The sequence below is a fragment of the Salmo trutta genome, chromosome 15, assembly GCF_901001165.1.
Source record: "Salmo trutta chromosome 15, fSalTru1.1, whole genome shotgun sequence".
NCBI classification, from domain to species: Eukaryota; Metazoa; Chordata; class Actinopteri; order Salmoniformes; family Salmonidae; genus Salmo; species Salmo trutta.
In genome coordinates this window covers 52485203-52510926 of record NC_042971.1, presented here as the reverse complement: position 1 = coordinate 52510926, position 25724 = coordinate 52485203, and the positions used below count along the sequence as shown (strand labels likewise).

At 44.3% G+C, this 25724-nt stretch overlaps 1 protein-coding gene across 1 annotated transcript in view; it reads left to right on the top strand.

Annotated features, from left to right (window-relative positions):
• Window positions 1-25724, top strand: part of LOC115148336 (protein transport protein Sec31A-like) — a 43453-nt gene that overhangs the window by 16060 nt on the left and 1669 nt on the right. Inside the window, 9 exon segments of the mRNA XM_029690258.1 lie at window positions 652-778; window positions 1947-2092; window positions 5259-5432; window positions 5530-5778; window positions 6043-6141; window positions 13519-13624; window positions 15917-16216; window positions 18673-18695; window positions 18697-18741. Of these exon segments, the coding sequence (XP_029546118.1) occupies window positions 652-778; window positions 1947-2092; window positions 5259-5432; window positions 5530-5778; window positions 6043-6141; window positions 13519-13624; window positions 15917-16216; window positions 18673-18695; window positions 18697-18741 (1269 nt within the window).

Here is a 25724-nt window from a genome sequence, read left to right as displayed (position 1 = left end):
TAGCAGCCTACAGGAGAAATAACTTGTAATATTGGTAGTAACCATCTGGATGACACCGTGATAGTCTACTGCTCAATGGGGAGAGTTTGTGTTGCAAGCCGGCAACACAACAACACCGTGCAGTATCCTTCGCTCACGGGTCCCGCTCGCCGAGGACTCTGTCTTGCAGTAACTTAGAGGGAAGTAGCTAGATGGTGTAGCTAATGTCAGGCCAGGGTGACAAACAGCTAAAGCACATTTATTGCTTTTGTAGTTCAGTATAAACAGAATGATTCTGAACACCCCCAACTTCGGCAGACCAGTTTTAAATTCTCTCTGAAGTTTTTAGCCGCAAACCTAAACTATCTGTCTTGGGAGGGCTCATCAGGACGACTGACTGAACCGAATCCGTTCGTCTCCACTTAACTTGCGACATACGTCATGAATTTTGGGCGTGTCCGAATAGCCTCTCCCATCACAAGCGTACCTCTCATGATGAGGTCAGTCAGTACCACGGTCATGTGATCAGGTAGTTGCTGATCCGTGGTATTGGCTACTGTTCTACTCATTGATTATTGACAACATATCCTTCTTCAGCTGATCAGTGTTGGTGTTGAGGAACTGGCAGAGGGAGGTGTATTGTCATATTGGTAATTGGTTATTGATTTGCAGCTGATCAGTGCAGTGGTGATGAGGGACTGGCGTGACGTGCTGCAGACCTGTGAGCTGCAGAACTGGAAGGAGGCTCTGGCTGCAGTCATGACCTACGCCCAGCCTGATGAGTTCTCCTCTCTGTGTGGTAGGAACTGACACTTTCACTCTCTCCCTCACTGGTTTCCTTCTTTCTCTCTTTCCCTCACTGGGTCTCTCTTTCTCTCTAGCCCTTTCATCATTTTTTACATTTGAGTAATTTAGCTGATGTTCTTATTCAGAGTGACTTACAGGAGCAATTAGGGTTAAGTTCCTTGCTCAAGGACACATCAACAGGTTTTTAACCTAGTCGGCTTGGGGATTCAAATCAGCAACCTTTCGGTTACTGAAATGTTCTCTTTCTGTTTCCGAACTGTTGGTCTGTGTGGACCTGTTGGTCTGTGTGGACCTGTTGGTCTGTGTGGACCTGTTGGTCTGTGTCGTCCTGTTGGTCTGTGTCGTCCTGTTGGTCTGTGTGGACCTGTTGGTCTGTGTGTGGGATGGTAATGTGTTCATAATTGTGCTGCTGTCTGTGTGGACCTTTTGATCTTTGTGTGATGGTAATGTGTTGTGGTGGTTAATTTCTTTACTATCAAATGAGGAGACAAACTTATCACACAAGTCAGTCATACTTAAACTAAATCTTGATTCACTTCACTTATTAGTAAGGGAGCAGGTCAATACAATGCACACATATAAAGTGAATCGATTGAGTACTCTTCGATAATGATGGCTGGTCGATGAATAACTCTTAGCTGATTCGTTGAGAGCCCCGAGACAAAGGTACAAAGGTATTTTATAGCCAAGATGCACCCACTTCAGGCTACATGACAAACAACAGATGTATGGAATAGGTCACAAGGTTAAGATTTGTATGAAAAATACTAATAATTCACATCAGACAGTATCTGCTGTAAAGACTGTTCTCATTGTGTAGAAACCAGGGTCTGTCCCCGAGCCATCTCTCCCTGGTACCTTATAGAACAGAAACATCAACTCATGCTATGGAATGTGGTCTTGTTAGGTTTATCACCCAAAGAGTTGTAAATCTTCTGTCAGCATTAAGCCCCCCAGAGGCCCACTTTCAGTTCACACAGACACAATAGAGATATAACCTTCTATTCTGTTGCATAAAACAACCATTTGATGCAATAAGAGTATTATAACATAATCTTGTAATTTCTCTCACAGTGTACATAACTGTGCTGCTCTCTGTGTTGACCTGTTGGTCTGTTTGTGATGGTAATGTGTACATAACTGTGCTGCTGTCTGTGTAGACCTGCTGGGCTGCAGACTGGAGGCTGTGGAGGACAACACGCTGCAGGCTCAGGCCTGTCTGTGTTACATCTGTGCTGGCAACATGGAGAAACTGGTGTCCTGCTGGACCAGAGCACAGGACAGACACTGCCCTCTGTCTCTGCAGGTGTGTGTGTTAGTGATGCCCGGATTGACTCATAACCCACAGTCACCGCGGGTTATATCGGGGCAGGCTGTTTAAGGGTCATTCATTATTAGGGCAGGTGGGTTGAATAAAGAGAAAACAATAACTTAAAAAATCTATAGATATATAATTCTTGTGCAATTTATAGTGCATTCGAAAAGTATTCAGACCCCTTCTGTTTTTCCAAATTTTGTTACGTTACAGCCTTATTCTAAAATGGATTTTAAAAAAACCTTATCAATTTACACACAGTACCCCATAATGACAAAGCAAAAACAGGTTTTTAGACATTTACATAAGTATTCAGACCCTTTGCTATGAGACTCAGGTGCATCCTGTTTCCATTGGTCATCCTTGAGATGTTGCTACAACTTGATTGGCGTCCACCTGTGGTAAATTCATTTGATTGGACACAGGCACCTGTCTATATAATGTCCCACAGTTGACAGTTCATGTCAGAGCAAAAACCAAGCCATGAGGTCGAAGGAATTGTCCATAAACCCCCGAGACAGGATTGTGTAAAGGCACAGATCTGGGGAAGGGTACCAAAACATTTCTGCAGCATTGAAGGTCCCCAAGAACACAGTGGCCTCCATCATTTTTAAATGGATGAAGTTTGGAACCACCAAGACCTTTCTTAGAGCTGCCGCCAGGCCAAACTGAGCAATCAGGGGAGAAGGGCCTTGGTCAGGGAGGTGACCAAGAACCCGATGGTCACTCTGACAGAGCTCCAGAGTTCCTCTGTGGAGATGAGAAAACCTTCCAGAAGGACAACCATCTCTGCAGCACTCCACCAATCAGGCCTTTATGTGGCCAGACGGAAGCCACTCATCAGTAAAAGGTACATGACAGCCTGCTTGGACTTGCTAAAAGGCAGCTAAATGACTCTGTCCATGACAAACAAGATTCTCTGGTATGGTGAAACCAAGAATGCACTCTTTGGCCTGAATGCCAAGTGTCATGTCTGGAGGAAACCTGGCACCATCCCTACGGGGAAGCATGGTGGAGGCAGCATCATGCTGCGGGGATGTTTTTCAGTGGCAGGGACAGGATCGAGGGAAAGATGAACAGAGCAAAGTTCAGAGATATCCTTGATGAAAACCTGCTTCATAGAGCTCAGGACCTCAGACTGGGGCGAAGGTTCATCTTCCATATGGACAACGACCCTAAACACACAGCCAAGACAACGCAGGAGTGGCTTCGGGACAAGTCTCTGAACGCCCTTGAGTGGCCCAGCCAGAGCCCGAACTTGAACCCGATCGAACATCTCTGGAAACGCCTGAAAATAGCTGTGTAGTGATGCTTCCCATCCAACCTGACGGAGCTTGTGAGGATCTGCATAGAAGAATGGGAGAAACTCCCCACATACAGGTGTGCCAAGCTTGTAGCGTCATACTCAAGAAGACTCAAGGCTGTAATTGCTTCCAAAGATGCTTCAACTAAGTACTGAGTAAAGGGCCTGAATACTTATGTAAATATTTCAGTTTTTATACATTTATACAAGAATTTCCAAAAAACAGTTTTTGCTTTGTCATTGTGGGGTATTGTGTTTAGATTGATGAGGGGAAAAAACTGATTTAATCCATTTTGTTACGTTACAGCCTTATTCCAATGTGGAAGAAGTCAAGGGGTCTGAATACTTTCTGAATGCACTGTAGGCTACAATGAGGTTTTTCTTTCATTAGTTTAGGTTATCTGGCATTAGTGCGTAAGCCTTATCTTTGGGGCTTAACTGAACTGACAATCTCAGAGTTTAATACAATAAGTGAAAAGCTGCGGAAGGGAGGAACAGAAAAGTGATGTTTGGGAAAGATTAGGTGAGGTGGTAAAAGAGGATGATAGTACCGCTGGCTATGTTATGTGATCATTGTGAGGGGACTTCAAATAGGCCTATGGCACGTCAAGGGAACTGTAGCCTACTGTTCAGATGGGATAAATGGAACCTGAAATTTGGATTCTGACTGATTACTTTCTTTCAGGATCTTCAGAGAATGCTAATGATTTAGATATATTTAGAATGCTAATGCAAGTTGGATACTGTCTGCTATTTTTATCAGTGTCATAAAAGCTGATAGTATATCAACCACACTCCGGCTTTGCATCTAAGCCGAACTGAAATGTATTTTTCCTTACAAATGTTCAAACTGATGTAATTTGGACAGTTTACACAGAAAATCTTCCCATTTTTTTTTTTAGTTATTGCATTTTCTCCCCGGTCCCTAAACATCTTTGCTCCATGAAAGCAGAGATGACAGGAACTTTACTGACGTCAACTAGATTTTAAAAATGTATTTTATCAATTTATGACATTATTCTGGTTTGCAAGAGTTTGTCTTCTAGGCCAACATGCACTGAGTGTACAAAACATTAGGAACACCTTCCTAATATTGAGATGCACACCCTTTTTGTCCTCAGAACAGCCTCAATTTGTCAGGGCATGGACTTCAAGGTGTCAAGCGTTCCACAGGGATGCTGGCCCATGTTGACTCCAATGCTTCCCTCAGTTGTCAAGTTGGCTGGATGTCTTTTGGGTGGTGGAACATTCTTGTTACACATGGGAAACTGTTGTGTGTCAAAAACCCAGCAGCGTAGCCGTTCTTGACACCCTCAAACTGGTGTGCCTGGCACCTACTACCATACCCCGTTCTCTTGCCCATTCACCCTCTGAATGGCACACATACACAATCCATATCTCAAGGCTTAAAAATCCTTCTTTAACCTGTCTCCTCCCCTTCATCTACACTGATTGAAGTGGATTTAACAGGTGACATCAATAAGGGATCAAAGCTTTCACCTGGATTTACCTGGTCAGTCTGTCATGGAAAGAGCAGGTGTTCCTAATGTTTTGTACACTCGGTGTATAATGACAGAGGAGAAGCTACATGTATCTAATTATAGACAAGTTGACTAACAGTCTACCAAAATGTTGGAAGTTACAAGTAGAAACATATCTAAAACTGGTTTGCTGGTTGGGGTCGGGTGCAGATTTTCACTTTATCACATACAGTCAGACGGTTGCGAATGGGTTATTAGCAGTTGCGGGCGGGTACGGGTGAACAAACAGCTGACCCACGCACCACGTGTGTGTGTCTCAAGACGTGGTGTGTGTGTGTACATGTAACACTATATACTATGTGCATTTGTGCAGGACTTGGTAGAGAAGGTGTTGATGCTACGCCAGGCGGTAGAGCAGACCCAGAAGCCTGGTCCCTCTGCTGGGGGGTTTCTACTGGGAGAGAGGATGAGTCAGTATGTCAGCCTGCTGGCCTCCCAGGGCAGCCTCACCACCGCCATCGCATACCTGCCACAGAACACAGAGCAGGTCAATGATACACACAATCCATTTGCCCCACAATCTGCCTCGGAATGTAATGTCCATTCTACTGATTCTAATTCTACAATATTTTCTCTACTTCCAGGTTGCAGTGCAGCAGCTGCGTGACCGTCTCAGCAGAGCTCTGGGCCAACAGGCTCTAGCTACAGCCCCGGCTCCAGTAGTCCAGGTCCAGCCCCAGCCCCCAACCCCCTTCTTTGCCCCCCAGCCCACCGATGCCCAGTCCAGGCAGCTCTTCACCCCTGCCCAGCCTCCTATGGTGCCCCAGCTGCCCGCTCCAGCACCAGCCCGTGTACCCGTCGCTGCCCTCGCACCACATCAGTATTACCAGCTGGTAAGTGACAGTGAGAGCAACATCACTAGTCCCTAAGTGGTTGATGATCCTCTCAGTACTAACATTGTCAGCACTTGTCTGGGTGACCTGGCTTGTGACTACCTGGCTTGTGACTGCCTGCCTGGATCCCCTGTTATACCAACTTCTGGGTCTTGTTTCTTCGTTGTGATGCCGGCGGCCGCTGACTGCTGGTGTTTATGGGCTGTGGTTTCTGTTGTGGCTCCTCTGTTGTCTGGTCATCATTGCTGTGTGTGTGTTCTCCAGGTGAGGTCTGCCTCTACAGTGACCTCCTGGAGTAACCAAACTCCCACAGCTCTCCCCAGTGTCCCTCCTTCTCTAGGCCCTGCCACCACAGAGCCCAAGGTACACACACACACACTAGCTCTCACTATGGCTGTAACCACACACATACACATCTGTACCACACTAGCAACTTTGCTTCAACTTTTTTGGCTTGTGTTCAGTATGCCACAATCTTGGTGAACTCTAAACTCTAATTCTAACAGCGAAGTAAATGCACAAATGTTGTTGTTCAAATATTTGCCCTGCTTTGCCTTTTTTTGAAGGTACGTAGCTAGCTGCCATAGTTATTAGTGACAGTGGCTTTCCACCCTAACTCTTTTTCCTGGATGTTTATATGTCTCTTTGATAGCTTTGATCTTTTCTCTGGTTGACTAGTCCCGTACTGGATGAAAATGAATTGATTGATTACATTGATTCAACTGGGATTAATACTGATATGAAACCAATAAATTGATTTCCAATGGTATTATTACTGATGGGGATTTTCTAGACTGGTTCCAGTATGGGATCAATAAGTTACTACTCTATTCTGTTGCAAGCGCTCCTCTTGCTATTGTGGTACAACTAGACTTAGCACAGGGTCACAGCCATGTACCCCTGACCTCTCACCCCTGACCCCCTACCTTCACCGTGGACCTGCCAGCTAGCGTTCCTCCCTTAGCTGCTGCATTAGTCTGCATGTCCCCTGCTCTACACCACAACCTTAAGGCCACTGACTGATCCCAACACCACCACTACTTCAAAAATGCCCCCCTAGTCTCTCTCTCTACCAGACCCCTTACCTCCACAGTCACAGCCCCCCCGGCTGTTCACTGATTGTAGCTGCAGTAGTATGCATGTCACCCTGTTGATACCCCAACCCACCCTGGATGCATGTATGGTTTGTCATGTCTGTGTGGTGCACCTGATACAGTTGAAGTCAAAAGTTTATATACACCTTAGCAAAATACATTTAAACTCAGTTTTTCACAATTCCTGACATTTAATCCTAGAAAAAATTCCCTGTTTTAGGTCAGTTAGGATCACCACTTCATTTTAAGAATGTGAAATGTCAGAATAATAGTAGAGAGAATGATTTATTTCAGCTTTTATTTCTTTCATCACATTCCCAGTGGGTCAGAAGTTTACATACACTCAATTAGTATTTGGTAGCATTGCCTTTAAATTGTTTAACTTGGGTCAAACGTTTAGGGTAGCCTTCCACAAGCTTCCCACAATACGTTTAGTGAATTTAAAATGCAAATCAATTTATACAATTTTTGACATCTGTTTTTCTGGATTTTTTTGTTGTTATTCTGTCTCTCACTGTTCAAATGAACCTACCATTAAAATTATAGATTGATCCTTTCTTTGTCAGTGGGCAAACATACAAAATCAGCAGGGGATCAAATACTTTTTTCCCCCACTGTAAGTATTTGATACATCAGAAAAGCAGAACTTAATATTTGGTACAGAAACCTTTGTTTGCAATTACAGAGATCATATGTTTCCTGTAGTTCTTGACCAGGTTTGCACACACTGCAGCAAGGATTTTGGCCCACTCCTCCATACAGACCTTCTCCAGATCCTTCAGGTTTCGGGGCTGTCGCTGGGAAATACGGACTTTCAGCTCCCTCCAAAGATTTTCTATTGGGTTCAGGTCTGGAGACTGGCTAGGCCACTCCAGGACCTTGAGATGCTTCTTACGGAGCCACTCCTTAGTTGCCCAGGCTGTGTGTTTCGGGTCGTTGTCATGCTGGAAGACCCAGCCACGACCCATCTTCAATGCTCTTACTGAGGGAAGGAGGTTGTTGGCCAAGATCTCGCGATACATGGCCCCATCCATCCTCCCCTCAATACGGTGCAGTCGTCCTGTCCCCTTTGCAGAAAAGCATCCCTAAAGAATGATGTTTCCACCTCCATGCTTCACGGTTGGGATGGTTTTCTTGGGGTTGTACTCCTTCTTCTTCCTCCAAACACGGCGAGTGGAGTTTAGACCAAAAAGCTCTATTTTTGTCTCATCAGACCACATGACCTTCTCCCATTCCTCCTCTGGATCATCCAGATGGTCATTGGCAAACTTCAGACAGGCCTGGACATGTGCTGGCTTGAGCAGGGGGACCTTGCGTGCGCTGCAGGATTTTAATCCATGACGGCGTAGTGTGTTACTAATGGTTTTCTTTGAGACTGTGGTCCCAGCTCTCTTCAGATCATTGACCAGGTCCTGCCGTGTAGTTCTGGGCTGATCCCTCACCTTCCTCATGATCATTGATGCCCCACGAGGTGAGATCTTGCATGGAGCCCCAGACCGAGGGTGATTGACCGTCATCTTGAACTCCTTCCATTTTCTAATAATTGCGCCAACAGTTGTTGCCTTCTCACCAAGCTGCTTGCCTATTGTCCTGTAGCCCATCCCAGCCTTGTGCAGGCCTACAATGTTATCCCTGATGTCCTTACACAGCTCTCTGGTCTTGGCCATTGTGGAGAGGTTGGAGTCTGTTTGATTGAGTGTGTGGACAAGTGTCTTTTATACAGGTAACGAGTTCAAACAGGTGCAGTTAATACATGTAATGAGTGGAGAACAGGAGGGCTTCTTAAAGAAAAACTAACAGGTCTGTGAGAGCCGGAATTCTTACTGGTTGGTAGGTGATCAAATACTTATGTCATGCAATAAAATGCAAATTAATTACTTAAAAAATCATAATGTGATTTTCTGGATTTTTGTTTTAGATTCCGTCTCTCACAGTTGAAGTGTACCTATGATAAAAATTACAGACCTCTACATGCTTTGTAAGTAGGAAAACCTGCAAAATCGGCAGTGTATCAAATACTTGTTCTCCCCACTGTATGTGTGTTAGAGGTTGTTTCACGAGCCAATGCTAACTAGCGTTAGCGCAATTTGACAAAGTCTATGGTATCTGCCAGCTAGCAACTTCCTTCAAACTGCATGGAGAGGCATACAAATGGTATCCATGAGTTCATGACTTCAAACTGCATGGAGAGGCATACAAATGGTATCCATGAGTTCATGACTTCAAACTGCATGGAGAGGCATACAAATGGTATCCATGAGTTCATGACTTCAAACTGCATGGAGAGGCATACAAATGGTATCCATGAGTTCATCTGACTCTGGGAATTTTATTTAAACAGGGACATTTAGATTCAACTCTCTTTTACAAGAGAGGCCTGTACACATTACAATAAAAACGGAATATTAAAACATACACGTATATAAAACAATAAAATTAAGCACAATTAAGCAATCACATTCAACTACATAGAGGTCCTCAATCAATAATGTAAACTGCCTGAGTGACACCAGTACATCTAACTGCAGTGAACTCTGCAGATTGTTCCACAAATTAGGGGCATAAAAGCAAAACACAGATTTTCCCAAATCTGTGCAGACTGGAGGGATCACTAGTGTTATCCATTACTGTGAACAGGTTTGGTAACTTCTGATTATCTTAGTTAATGATGTTACATATAGAGGGAGTTTCTGTAAGATGAGTCCTAAAATTGTCCCCTGTGATAAAACGTATTGCTGAATGGTAGACTGCATCCAAGGGTTTTAAAACAGAGGTTGCCGCATGCATGTAAACACTATCACCAAAATACAATACAGGGAGAAGTGTTGTTTGAACAATCTTTCTCCTATTTTTAATACTAAGGCATGATTTATTTCGATATTTAAAAAAAAACAATCTTGGATCTTAGCTTCTTAGTCAGATTTGTTATATGCATTACGAAGGACAACGTGTCATCAATCCAGACACCCAGGTACTTATATTGTGAAACAAGTTAAATTAGGGCTCCATTTATAGCGCAAAGGCCTCATTGCCAAAATCCCAAAGTATCCCTTTAAAGGTCAAGTCCACCACTTTCAACTTCATATTCATCATCTCCAGCACCATACCTGTGTCTACATATGTGACATATCAGCATGTTTCTATGATCTGTGGTTGAAAATATATTTTTTAAATTCTTTAAAAATGTGAAGTAAAAACGGTATTGTCTTGCTCGACATGTCACCGCGAATCTGTGTTTTGAAAATATATATTTGAACTTTTGTTGTAATTGGGTATAACTTTTGAACTTTATATATTTTTTACTACAAAATGTAGAAACGTGCAGTTCACACACGTATACTCTGGTATTGTGCTGGAGGTAATGAATATGAGGTTGAAAAGTGGTGGAATTGCCCTTTAAGACAGAGGAGAGGGAACGTCTGAAGTTGGGGTTACGTAAGGATTCACCGATATGAATCGGTCCATGGTTCAGATGCCAATGCCACCGATCCAAATGAAGCATAAGTCCTTCAGAAAACCGATTCAACCGTTACGAAAAAATACCTCATATTTTGTGACAACTGCGTCCTCTCCTTCAGTGTCGAACTAAGCATGTAATTATGTTGACAGTCATTGATCTACAAGTCATTTTGCATGTTGAGCAACCCCAGGCAATATCAGTAGCCTAGTCAAACTGCACACATTCCTGATCTGGCACATCTGCGTGTCACCTTCAGCATTCAAATATTTGTAAAATGGCGTGCACAATATTAGACTTTATTAGTTGTGACAACCAATGTTATTTGTTAGGTTATTTTTTATCAAATGAGTTGTTGAAAATAGTATTTTAAGCTTCCACCGGAGACCACTCTTATCTGGCTGTAGTTAGGCTACATGCTGATCGAGGCTTACATTACATTTTTTTTCAGTATTTTAGCTTGAATCAATCAGTGTGTATGGTCGATTTTAGATATATATAAAGTTGCTCATTTCATAACGAGGAGAGCAAACTTTTGCGAGGCACGCTGCCTGGTCGAAGCGGGAGAAGAAAAGCTCACTCCAGCAGGGTTGCTAGGTCTAGTAAAAATTCCTTAACCAATGACCTTTCTAAACCTTCCCTGAAGGCCTGAACTAGCCCAATGTTTGTTTTGCAGCAAGAGAGGAGTTCCCACATTTAGACAATAAACCCTTTTCCCATAATGTTATCGACGTAACTTGTAACAATGTTACAAGCTAAATGTATTTATTAACAAAATAATGATTAATGTGAGCTGTGATGTCGATTTAACTCGTTTGACTGCTATGATGAAGTAATGATGAAGCAATAAGGCCCAAGGGGGTGTGTTATGGCCAATATACCACGGCTAAGGGCTGTTCTTAAGCATGATGCAATGTGGAGTGCCTGTATACAGCTGTTAGCCGTGATATATTGGCCGTATACCACAAACTCCCGGGGTGCCTTATTGCTATTATAAACTGGTTACCAACATAATTAGAACAGTAAAAAGTTTTTTTTTTGTCTTACCTGTTGTAAAAATACGTTTTCCAGTGATTTGCCGACATTATTTCTTGATGGGCATCAGTTCTAGCATGTTAATATGCTTTATGGAAGAAAAAAGATAGGTGTCTCCATAATGACAATCTAAATAGCCGACCTACAACCGGTAAAAAGTCATGACGTGCGCGCGTGCTGCTCTCTCGCTCATGTGACTCAGCCAATAGGGGACTAAGCTGCCTGCTGCAGTGATCTCAACACACACAAACCTGCAACAGTTTTCAAAGTAGCCCAATCTAACTCATAGTGGGGTGGTAGATGCCCAGTTTCCCTTATGGCTTAGGTCAGGTGCCTACAGTGCATACACCATAGACATACACTACATGACCAATAGTATGTGGACACCTGCTTGTCAAACATCTTATTCCAAAATCATGGGCATTAATATGGACTTGGTCCCTCCTTTGCTGCTATAACAGCCTCCACTCTTCTGGGAAGGCTTTCCACTAGATGTTGGAACATTGCTGCGTGGACTTGCTTCCATTCAGCCACGAGCATTAGTGAGGATGAGCACTGATGTTGGGCGATTAGGCCTGGCTCGCAGTCGGCGTTCCAGTTCATCCCAAAGGTGTTCGATGGGGTTGAGGTCAGGGCTCTGTGCAGGCCAGTCAAGTTCTTCCACACGGATCACGATAAACCATTTCTGTATGGACCTCGCTTTGTGCATGGGGGCATTGTCATGCTGAAACAGGAAAGGGCCTTCCCCAAACTGTTGTCACAAAGTTGGAATCGCAGAATCATCTAGAATGCGTAGCGTTAAGATTTCCCTTCACTGGCGCTAAAGGGTCTAGCCCGAACCATGAAAAACAGACCCAGAACATAATTCCTCCACCAAACTTTACAGTTGGCACTATGAACGATAGCGTTCTCCTGGCATCCGCCAAACCCAGATTCGTCCGTCGGACTGCCAGATGGTGAAGCGTGATTCATCACTCCAAAGAACACGTTTTACTGCTCCAGAGTCCAATGGCCGCGAGCTTCACACCACTCCAGACGAGGCTTGGCATCTCACATGGTGATTTTAGGCTTGTGTGCGGCTGCCCGGCCATGGAAACCCATTTCATGAAGCTCCCGATGAACAGTTATTGTGCTAATGTTGCTTCCAGAGACAGTTTGGAACTCGGTAGTGAGTGTTGCAACCGAGGACAGACAATTTTTATGCGCCAAGCGCTTCAGCACTCGGCGGTCCCGTTCTGTGAGCTTGTGTGGCCTACCACTTCGAGGCTGAGCCGTTGTTTCTCCTAGACGTTTCCACTTCACAATAACAGCACTTACAGTTCACTGGGTCAGCTCTAGCAGAGCAGAAATTTGACGAACTGACTTGTTTGAAAGATGGCATTCTATGACGGTGCCACGTTCTCGTCAGTAAGGCCATTCTACTGCCAATGTTTGTCTATGGAGATTGCATGGCTTTGCTCGATTTTATACACTTGTCAGCAACTGATGTGGCTGAAATAGCAGAATCCACTAATTTGAAGGGGTGTCTACATACTTTTGTGTGTGTGTGTGTGTGTGTGTGTGTGTGTGTGTATATATAGTGAATATACACACACACACACACCATAGACAGACATACATAATTCACACACATACACGAACACAGAAGTCAGCTCAGACAGATCCAGCTCAGAGGTCCAGCTCATGAGCTCCATCAGCAGCAGATTTGAATTTAAATGTAAAATGGATGTGTTTAAGCAACAACTGTTAGTGCATCAAACCAAATCTTATCGATTAGTTCCTCTAATGAAATTGAATCGAAACGTTTCAAACTTAAATCAAATCAAATGTATTTATATAGCCCTTCTTACATCAGCTGATATATCAAAGTGCTGTACAGAAACCCAGCCTAAAACCCCAAACAGCAAGAAATGCAGGTGTAGATTGTAAACAAATCGTTCTTGTATCTTATCGGAGCCCATGTATCTAGATACGTATCGAATTGTCTTGAAAGGGAAAGATGCACATCCCCACTATTCCCTTTGATGCACTTTATAGGCCAGGGAATAAGGCTCTTGTCAAAAATAGTGCACTTTAGGGCAGAGGCTGCCATTTGGAATGTAGCCCCCGAGTCTGTGATGTCATCTCCTGTGTCTGTCCTGTCTATCATTTCAGGCTGAGCCGACACCCCCCATGTATGGGACGCCTCCCCTTGGGTCAGCTGCCCCCCCAGCCTCCTCGGCCGCCGCATACCCCCCCATGTTCTCACATCAGTACCAGTGTAAGTGTCTCAAACATCACAACCACTTCCAGGTGATAGGTGCTCTCTTCTTCGTGTAGAAGGAAAATGGCACACTGAACATTTATAAGTGTGTATGCTGCCACCAACACATTTGGAGTATACATTTAATATGCTCGAGCTAATCGTGGCCTCGCACATACAGGTGCTAGCCTTGGGTATTCTAAATACAGTTAGTCTGACTTGGAATACAGTTGGAGACACTGTCTTCAATGCCCTGTTTTCTAAATTTAAACCAAGCATTTTCTGTTGAATGTTTGCTTTCCTAGTATGTCTTTGGAATGTTCTTTGCTAATCAGCCTTGAGCCTTTCTTTGCCGATTTATCTAAACCTGAAATATCACCCTAAAATGAGAACGTTTGGTTGTTAACTATCACTCTGTGTGATGTCCCATTCTGAATGACACATTTTTCATGCCTGATAGTCTCTCTATAAAAATCTACATACAGTCATGGCCAAAAATATTGTTATCTGTGCAATTTATTCAGATAATACACAATTTCTTCCAGAAAACTGTTGAAATTCAAACATATTTTGGTATGCACATATGTATGTCTTTGTTTTGCAATTGAACTAAAAAAATTGTTTTGAATAATTTACTAAATAAATCTTAGCTTATTCCACAAAGAAATCCTAAAATGGCCCGGACAATATTATTAGCACCTTCTAGAAGTAGTTAGAAATAATTTGATTTCCAAGCAGGTGATTCTCTTTTACTTTGGAATTGAACCCACCTGTTGTGAGTTGCTTGTGCCTGCAATATAAAAAGCACTCATTCAACTAGTTTGAATAGAGAAAAGGACTCATTCTCCTGTTTTGTGTCACTGTGTGTACATCAATGAGCATGGAGAAAAGAAAGAAAAACAGAAAAGAATCTGATAATTCTGAGGTTAGACACAAGATTGTATCCAAGCATGGACAATCTGAAGGCTCCATCACCAGAGACCTTGTTCCTGTTTCCACCGTACGTGATGTTATCAACAAGTTTAAGGCCCATGCCACTGTAGCCAACCTCACTGGGTGTGGCCACAAGAGAGAACTTGATGGAAGATTACGGCGAAGGATTGTTCGAATGGTGGAAAAAACATCTCGATCAACTGCCACACAGATTCAAGCTGACCTGCAGACACAAGGTATGACAGTTCAACTCGCAACATCCGTCATCAACTTAATGAAAGGGGGTTGTATGGCAGGAGACCCAGGAGGACCCCACTGCTGAGAGGAAGACATAAGAAAGCCTGACTGCAATTTGTCAAAACACACCCGAACATGCCAAAATCCTTCTGGGAGAATGTCCTGTGGACAGATGAGACCAAATTATAGCTTTTTAGTAAAGCACACCATCTCTATGTTTACAGAAAACAAAATTTAAGCCTTCAAAGAAAATAATACCTTCCCCGAAGGCAAACATGGAGAAGGTTCAGTGATGTTTTGGTTTGCTGCCTCTGGCATTGGGTACCTTGAACGTGTGCATGGCATCATGAATCAGGAGAATACCAAGGCATTGGAGCACAATGTCGGACCCAGTGTCAGAAAGCTGGGTCTCTGTTGAAGGTCATGGGTCTTCCAGCAGGTAGAATGACCCCAAGCACACTTCAAAACGCACCAATAAATGGTTCAATATCAAATGCTGGACTGTTCTGAAGTGGCCAGTAATGAGTCCAGATCTAAATCCCATTGGAAACTCATGGAGAGATCTGAAAACAGCAGTTAGGAGAAGGCACCCTTCAAATCTGGGAGAATTGGAGCTGTTTTCACAAAAGGAGTGGACCAAACTGCCAGTACAGAGGTGCAGGAAGCTCATTGATGGCAATAGGAAGCGCTTGATTGCAGTTATTTTGACCAAAGGCTGTGCTACCAAATATTAATTTAGTCAATGCCATCTGTTTATTTTTAGATTTAAATGGATATATTAAGTTCTGAATCAAAATCAAAGGTTCTGTATTATTGACAGTGAAATAAAGAATTGTGGAGACCAAATATTTTGGTCAATTTCAACTTATTTTTGGGGGAAATTGTGAGTTACTTGAAAAAAGTGCAAGGGTGCCAATATCTTTGGCAACAACTGTACTTTTGAACTAAGTTGAAGCATTTTTCTGTAATGTTACCATATATTGTAATTATTAACAGAAAAATGCTTCCATTTCACATTTCCTAAACTGCTAGAAATTAGAATGCATGTTACTTTTGTTAAAGACCCACAGTGAGCACTGTTGAAGTCTTTAATGTAACTCTGTGACTAATGCATGCTGTTCTCTCTCCTGTGAACCCCAGCCTACCCTCCGGCCAGCCAGTACAACCCTGGCACTCTTCAGTACTCTGCTCCTCCTCCTCCCTCCTTCTCCTCCTCCTCACCTCAAGCCCCAGCTCCAGGCTTCATGCCCCAGTACACTCAACAACCCCTCTACCAACCTCCTACCATGGGCCAGCCTCTGTCTTCCGTTCCTCCTTCTCATCCTCCTTTCTCTCCTACTTCCTCCTTCTCGCCTCCTCTGTCCTCTGGAGCGTTTTTCCAACATGGCGGGCCGGGGTCGCCTGCCTCGTACATGCTGCCTCCACCAACCGGATCCTCAGGTACGCAGCCTGATCGTGGCTCTGCTCCTCTCGCCATCCACCAATCATCTACAACATGCCAGTACTCAGTCAGAGGTGTCACTGGCTCTGTTCCAACATCACAATAGCCCTTTAGAAAAAAACTATGTATTGGACCTGTATTCTAAAGTGCTATGCTAGTGTGGATATTGGAACAAAGCCATATTTCAGTTAAAAAGACTAACCAAATGTCATGTATAGGGTTAGAGACCAACATGGGAAGCTAGGGCTCCATATGGAACTGGTCTTAAAATTGAGTAAGTGACAGACAGCTGCGTAGACAGTGTCCAAATACACTGCCTCCTGCCTCCCTATGGCCTTATATGTGCTGTCTATCTGCTTAGTGAGCACAGTGCAGACAGCCTTCAGACAGTCAACAGCTGCTGTTCCAAGCCTCTCTCACACCTCTATCCCTGTGTGGGGAAAGCTGAGGAAGCGTTTCTCAACTGACACACTGTTACTCCTCTGAAATGTGGCTGATACTTATTAACATGGCCCTGTCTGGCCTTCTGGGGTAACCGAAGTGTGCCATGTTATTAGCATCTTGTTAAATGAAATGGGACTTTATTAGGTGTAAACATTTACAGTATCAACAACACATTTGTGGGAGGTGCGGCAGGTAGCCTAGCAGTTAAGAGCGTTGGTCCAGTAACCGAAAGGTCACTGATTCGAATCTCGAGGTGAAAAACCTGTCGATGTGCCCTTGAGCAAGGAACTTAACCCTACTTGCTCCTGTAAGTTGCTCTGGATAAGAGTGTCTGCTAAATGACTAATTTAAATGTTGAGTGTACTATTAGTAGTTCCCTAGCTATCATTGTCATTATCATATTACTGTTCTCTCACATGTGCCCTGTTGGTTCTGGGAAATGTTGTATAGTATTTGTTTCATTCACAGAAGGATATAATCTAGACAGTACCTGTTTCATGGAAGGTGGTGAATTTAAATAGACAGCTCTGCTCTGCTACCTTATATAATTACTGCCCGGAAATGTCTGCCACCGGGCCTGACCAGATCATTCATCAATGTAATCAAAAACATCAAAGCGCTTGCCAATATTCCTGATGACCAACAGCAAGTTAGTTGCATTTCCGCTTCTGTTTTATAGATTCATATTTAATCAAAGAACCAACTTCTGTTTTATAGATTCATATTTAATCAAAGAACCAACTTCTGTTTTATAGATTCATATTTAATCAAAGAGCCAACTTCTGTTTTATAGATTCATATTTAATCAAAGAGCCAACTTCTGTTTTATAGATTCATATTTAATCAAAGAGCCAACTTCTGTTTTTTTTTTTAAACCAGCTGATTTTAACGGGAGCTATCACATAATCAGGTCTGTCACAGACCGGAAGTACCCAGGACAATAATTCTAACTACCATGATGCTGTTGACCAAGAGGTTAACGTGGGTATGAGTGTCAGTTGGTCGGCCCCGATGTGTGGGGGTCTGGGCAGGAGCGCAAGCAGCAATGATTGGGTTGGTGGTAAATTTGAGTCCATTTGGGATGGCTCAGAGCTTTGCTTGGCTGTCTAGGGCAGGCAATATCCTGATGAAAATGACAGGTAGGAGGATCATGATGATACCATTTAGGGGTCAGCCCAGGCTACACTGCTCAAATACCAATACATTTAGCCTAAATTAAAACTGTTTTGGTAATTTACTGAAATGTAAATAAAATTTGCTATTGCTTGTTGTCTTGCTGATGCACTATGAGATGTATCGCTTGCTTCAACTTTGGCGATTAGTAAGTATTTTTTTTAAACCTCCCGCCTTGGGCTGAATGTGTCAATGTGTATTTCATGTATGCATAATCTATGAGCAGAATTACTGTTTTACCTCAGCCACGACATCCCTGGTTTGAAAGTGACTGTTCCCTGGAAACTGCGCCGGCATTTTCGCTACATTTATCCCCATGTGGGCCAGCCCTCTAGCAATTTGAGTTTAAGCCAATGAGCTTCAGCCCCTCACCATTTCAGTGACGGCTAGCAAGACGCACACACAGCAGAGAGAGGGAGAGAGCAATGACATGGTGCACATATCTGCACATATGTGATGTAGTACGCAATTTTCTGGGACCACTTTTGGTTCGTGGGCGCTACATTCAGAACTACTGGCAAAAAGTGTACAGAATTACCGGATAATCTATTTAAGTAATTTTAAAATAATAGCAATCAAAGCAACAATAATATTTTTGCCTATCCATGCTACCAAGAAATCGTTAAATGAAATATTCAATATCCCTCTCTTCATACCCACTTATGAAAAACAGCTCTTACAAGTCCCGTTCTCTATGCCCAAATCATTCCAGTGTTGTGCTGTGAGTAGCCTGGGTGCCAGTCTAACTGTGGTTGTCTCTTGCCAAGCTAGAGAAAGTGGCACCCAGGCTGTAGTGAGGAGATGGGTGAGTGATGGGTTTCTTTCTGCTTCTCCACAGGCCCTCAGAACGGCTGGAATGAACTGGAATGACCCTCCTACCCTGAGCAGAGTGGCGAAGAAGAAGAAGGTGAGACCTATCACACAACTACTAACACATACAGTATCATGCTGTGGTCACTGACCCTGGGTCTATAGCTCTCCAGAACACAGGAGTAGGGGATTATTTATACATACATACATACATACATACATACATACATACATACATACATACATACATACATACATACATACATACATACATACATACATACATACATACATACATACATACATACACTGAGTATACAAAACTCTTTCCATGATATAGACAATGCAGGTGAAAGCTATGATCCCTTCTTGATGTTAAATCCACTTAAATCAGTGTAGATGAATGAGGTGAGACAGGTTAAAGAAGGTTTTTAAGCCTTGAAACAATTGAGACATGGATTGTGTATGTGTGCCATTCAGAGGGTGAATGGGCAAGACAAAAGACTGAAGTGCATTTGAACTGGGTATGGTAGTAGGTGCCAAGCGCACCGGTTTTTGTCAGGAACTTCAACGCACGGCCTCCCGGGCGGCGCAGTGGTCTAAGGCATCCAGTGCTAGCTGTGCCACCAGAGGTTCTGGGTTCCAGCCCAGGCTCTGTCGCAGCTGCCCGCGACCGGGAGGCCCATGAGCCGGCGCACAATTGGCCCAGCGTCATCCGGGTTGGGGAGGGTTTGGCCAGCAGGGATGTCCTTGTCTCATCGCGCACTAGCGACTCCTGTGTCGGGCCGGGCGCAGTGCACGCTGACACGGTCGCCAGGTGTACGGTGTTTCCTCCAACACATTGGTGCGGCTGGCTTCCGGGTTGGATGTGTATTGTGTCAAGAAGCAGTGCGGCTTGGTTGGGTTGTGTTTCGGAGGACGCACGGCTCTGGACCGTCGCCTCTCCCGAGTCTGTACGGGAGTTGCAGCGATGAGACAAGACTGTAACTACTACTAATTGGATACCACGAAATTGGGGAGAAAAAAGGGTGGGTTTTTCAATCTCAAAAGTTTCCTGTGTGTATCCAGAATGGTCCAGCCGCCTTGACACAACTGTATTGTATTTATTATGGACCCCCGTTAGTTCCTGCCAGGGCAGCAGCTTCTCTTCCTGGGGTCTAGAAACATTAAGGAAGTTCTATACAATTTCAAATATTACTTGACATTACATTTCATAACACATTAAGTGTGTTCCCTCAGGCCACTATTCTACTATCACATATCTACAATACGTATGTGTGTGTAGAGTGTGTGTCTTATGTGTATGTGTGCCTGAGTGTCTTCACAGTCCCACTGTTCCATAAGGTGTATTTTTGTCTGTTTTTTTCCCCAACCGGATTCTACTGATTGCATCAGTTACATGATGTGGAATAGAGTTCCATGTAGTCATGTCTCTATGTAGTACTGTGTGCCTCCCATAGTCTGTTCTGGACTTGGGGATTGTGAAGAGACCTTTGGTGGCATGTCTTGTGGGGTATGCATGGGTGTCTGAGCTGTGTGCTAGTAGTTTAAACAGACACCTCAGTGCATTCAGCATGTCAACACTTCTTACAAAAACAAGTAGTGATAAAGTCAATCTCTCCTCCACTTTGAGCCATGAGAGATTTACATGCATATTATGAATGTTAGCTCTCTGTGTACATTTAAGGGCTAGCCGTGCTTCTCTGTTCTGAGCCAGTTGTAATTTTCCAAGGTGTCTTTGTGGCACCTGACCACACCACTGAACAGTAGTCCAGGTGAGACAAAACTAGAGCCTGTAGGACCTACCTTGTTGAGTGTTGTTAAAAAGGCAGAGCAGCGCTTTATTATGGACAGACTTCTCCCCATCTTAGCTACTGTTGTATCAACATGTTTTGACCATGACGGTTTACAATCCAGGGCTACTTCAAGCAGTTTAGTCACCTCAACTTGCTCAAATTCCACATTATTTATTACAAGATTGAGTTGAAGTTTAGTGAATGGTTTGTCCCAAATACAATGCTTTTAGTTTTTAATATTTAGGACTGACTTATTCCTTGCCATCCATTCTGAAACTAACTGTAGTAGCTGACGTGTAGGAACATGATGGCGCCGACAGAGATGGTTGCCTCGCTTCAGGTCCTTAGGAAAGCTGTAGTAGCTGACGTGTATAGTGTTGAGTCATCCGCATCCATAGACACACTGGCTTTACTCAAAGATTTTAAAAAGGGGCCTAGACAGCTGCCCTGGGGAATTCCTGATTCTACCTGGATTATGTTTGAGAGGCTTCCATTAAATAACACCCTCTGTGTTCTGTTAGACAGGTAACTCTTTATCCACAACATAGGAGGGGGTGTAAAGCAATATTACATACGCTTTTCCATCAGCAGTCTATGATCGATAATGTTAAATGCCGCACTGAAGTCGAACAAAACAGCTCCCACAATCATTTTATCATTAATTTCTCTGTACCAATCATCAGTCAAGTGCCGTGCTTGTTCAATGTCCTTCCCTATAAGCGTGCTGAATATATGTTGTCAATTTGTTTACAGTAAAATAACATTGTATCTGGTCAAACACCATTTTTTCCAAAAGTTTACGAAGGGTTGGTAACAGGCTGATTGGTTGGCTATTTGAGCCAGCTGATTGGTCGGCTATTTGAGCCAGTAAAGGGGGCTTTATTATTCTTAGGTAGCGGAATGACTTTTGCTTCCCTCCAGGCCTGAGGGCACACTTTCTAGTAGGCTTAATTTGAAGATAAGGCAAATAGGAGTGGCAATATTGTCAGCTATTATTCTCTGTAATTTTCCATCTAAGTTGTCAGACAATATTAATTATTTCACCTCTTCCACACTCACTTTACGGAATTCAAAATTACAATGCTTGTTTTTGCCAGAATTTGCCAATCTTGGTGTTCTCTGGCAAATGCCAAAAGTCCTGCACGGTGTTGGGCTGTAAGCACAACCCCCACCTGTGGACGTCGGGCCGTCCTACCACCCTCATGGAGTCTGTTTCTGACCGTTTGAGCAGACACATGCACATTTGTGGCCTGCTGGAGGTCATTTTGCAGGGCTCTGGCAGTGCTCCTCCTGCTCCTCCTTGCACAAAGGCGGAGGTAGCGGTCCTGCTGCTGGGTTGTTGCCCTCCTACGGCCTCCTCCACGTCTCCTGATGTACTGGCCTGTCTCCTGGTAGCGCCTCCATGCTCTGGACACTACACTGACAGACACAGCAAACCTTCTTGCCACAGCTCGCATTGATGTGCCATCCTGGATGAGCTGCATTACCTGAGCCACTTGTGTGGGTTGTAGACTCCGTCTCATGCTACCACTAGAGTGAAAGTACCGCCAGCATTCAAAAGTGACCAAAACATTAGCCAGGAAGCATAGGAACTGAGAAGTGGTCTGTGGTCTCCACCTGCAGAACCACTCCTTTATTGGGGGTGTCTTGCTTATTGCCTATAATTTCCACCTGTTGTCTATTCCATTTGCACAACAGCATGTGAAATTTATTGTCAATCAGTGTTGCTTCCTAAGTGGACAGTTTGATTTCACAGAAGTGTGATTGACTTGGAGTTACATTGTGTTGTTTAAGTGTTCCCTTTATTTTTTTGAGCAGTGTATTATCAAGCATTTCACACATATTATCCAGATACTGACTGTTAGCACTTGGTGGTCTATAGCAGCTCCCCACAAGAATGGACTTTAGGTGAGGCAGATGAACCTGTAGCCATATTACTTCAACAATATTTAACATGTGATCCTCTCTAAACTTTACAGGAATGTGGTTCTGAATATAAACAGCAACACCTCCACCATTGGCTTTTCTGTAGATGTTATAGCCATGTATTGCTGCCACTGTATCATCAAAGGAACATGATGGCGCCGACAGAGATGGTTGCCTCGCTTCAGGTCCTTAGGAAACTATGCAGTCATTTGTTTTTTTATGTATTTTTTCTTACATTGTTAGCCAAGAAAATCTAAAGTGTTATTACATACAGCCGGGAAGAACTACTGGATATAAAAGCAACAACAACTTACCAACATTACAATTAGGAATATGACTTTCCAGAAACGGATCCTTTGTTCAGACCTCCACCCTGGACATGGGATCTTATCCTAGAGGCCGACCCAAAACAACACGTTTTCCGCAGGAGAAGCAGACGGAGCGGCTTACTGGTCAGACTTAGAAGGCGAACACACCATCCACCGCTTCCGAGCATATTACTCGCCAATGTCCAATCTCTAGACAACAAGGTGGATGAAATTAGGGCACGAGTTGCCTTCCAGGGAGACATCAGAGATTGTAACATTCTCTGTTTCACGAAAACATGGCTCACTTGGGATACGTTATCAGAGTCGGTACAGCCACCCGGTTTCTTCAAGCATCACGCCAACAGAAACAAACATCTCTCTGGTAAGAAGAAGGGCGGGGGTGTATGCCTTAAGATTAACGACTCATGGTGTAATCATAACAACATACAGGAACTCAAGTCCTTTTGTTCACTTGACCTAGAATTCCTTACAATCAAATGCCGACCGCATTATCTACCAAGACAATTTTCTTTGGTTATAGTCACAGATGTGTAGATCCCCCCCCAAGCAGACACCTCGACGGCCCTGAAAGAACTTCACTGGACTCTATGTAAACTGGAAACCATATACCCTGAGGCTGCATTTATTTTTAGCTGGGGATTTTAACAAAACTAATCTGAGAACAAGGCTTTCTAAATTCAATCTGCATATAAAATGCATGACACAGCTGCTAGCATTCTGGACCATTGCTACTCTAACTTCCGCGATGCATACAAAGCCCTCCCTTCGGCAAATCTGACCATGACTCCATTTTGTTGCTCCCAGCCTATAGACAGAAACTAAAACAGGAAACGCCCGTGCTCAGGTTTAAACTACTGGTCTGACCAATCGGATTCCACGCTTCAAGATTGCTTCAATCACGTGAACTGGGATATGTTCCGGGTAGCCTCAGACAACAACATTGACGTATACACTGACTCAGTGAGCGAGTTTATTAGCAAGTGCATCGGTGATGTTGTACCCACTGTGACTATTAAAACCTTCCCTAACCAGAAACTGTGGATTTATGGTAGCATTCGTGCAAAACTGAAAGATCGAACCACCACTTTTAATCATGGCAAGGCGACCGGAAACATGACCGAATACAAACAGTGTAGTTATTCCCTCCGCAAAGAAATCAAACAAGCAAAGCATCAGTATAGAGACAAAGTAGAGTTGCAGTTCAACGGCTCAAACACAAGACATATTTGGCAGGGTCTACAGTCAATCACGGATTACAAAAAGAAAACCAGCTCTGTCGCAGACATCGACTTCTTGCTCCCAGACAAATTAAGCAACTTCTTGCTCGCTTTGAGGACAATACAGTGCCACTGATACAGCCCGCTACCAAAGCCTGTGGGCTCTCCTTCACCATGGCCAACGTGAGAGAGCGAGAGTTGCACCCCTTCTGAAAAAACCTACACTCGATCCCTCCGATGTCAACAACTACAGACCAGTATCCCTTCTTTCTTTTCTCTCCAAAACTCTTGAACGTGCCGTCCTTGGCCAGCTCTCCTGCTATCTCTCTCAGAACGACCTTCTTGATCCTAATCAGTCAGGTTTCAAGACTGGGCATTCAACTGAGACTGCTCTTCTCTGTGTCACGGAGGCTCTCCGCACTGCTAAAGCTAACTCTCTCTCCTCTGCTCTCATCCTTCTAGACCTATCTGCTGCCTTTGATACTGTGAACCATCAGATCCTCCTCTCCACCCTCTCCGAGCTGGGCATCTCCGGCGCGGCCCACGCTTGGATTGCGTCCTACCTGACAGGTCGCTCCTACCAGGTGGCGTGGCGAGAAGCTGTCTCCGCACCACGTGCTCTCACCACTGGTGTCCCCCAGGGCTCTGTTCTAGGCCCTCTCCTATTCTCGCTATACACCAAGTCACTTGGCTCTGTCATATCCTCACACGGTCTCTCCTATCATTGCTATGCAGACGACACACAATTAATCTTCTCCTTTCCCCCTTCTGACAACCAGGTGGCGAATCGCATCTCTGCATGTCTGGCAGACATATCAGTGTGGATGACGGATCACCACCTCAAGCTGAACCTCGGCAAGACGGAGCTGCTCTTCCTCCCGGGGAAGGACTGCCCGTTCCATGATCTCGCCATCACGGTTGACAACTCCCTTGTGTCCTCCTCCCAGAGTGCTAAGAACCTTGGCGTGATCCTGGACAACACCCTGTCGTTCTCCACTAACATCAAGGCGGCGACCCGATCCTGTAGGTTCATGCTCTACAACATTCGCAGAGTACGACCCTGCCTCACACAGGAAGCGGCGCAGGTCCTAATCCAGGCACTTGTCATCTCCCGTCTGGATTACTGCAACTCGCTGTTGGCTGGGCTCCCTGCCTGTGCCATCAAACCCCTACAACTCATCCAGAACGCCGCAGCCCGTCTGGTGTTCAACCTTCCCAAGTTCTCTCACGTCACCCCGCTCCTCCGCTCTCTCCACTGGCTTCCAGTTGAAGCTCGCATCCGCTACAAGACCATGGTGCTTGCCTACGGAGCTGTGAGGGGAACGGCACCTCCGTACCTTCAGGCTCTGATCAGGCCCTACACCCAAACAAGGGCACTGCGTTCATCCACCTCTGGCCTGCTCGCCTCCCTACCTCTGAGGAAGCACAGTTCCCGCTCAGCCCAGTCAAAACTGTTCGCCGCTCTGGCACCCCAATGGTGGAACAATCTCCCTCACGATGCCAGGACAGCGGAGTCAATCACCACCTTCCGGAGACACCTGAAACCCCACCTCTTTAAGGAATACCTGGGATAGGATAAAGTAATCCTTCTAACCCCCCCCCCTTTAAAGGATTTAGATGCACTATTGTAAAGTGTTTGTTCTACTGGATATTATAGGTGAATGCACCAATTTGTAAGTCGCTCTGGATAAGAGCGTCTGCTAAATGACTTAAATGTAAATGTTAAATGTGAGTAAAACATTTAAACGTGTTAACCCTCGCAAGGCTGCCGGCCCAGACGGCATCCCTAGCCGCATCTTCAGAGCATGCGCA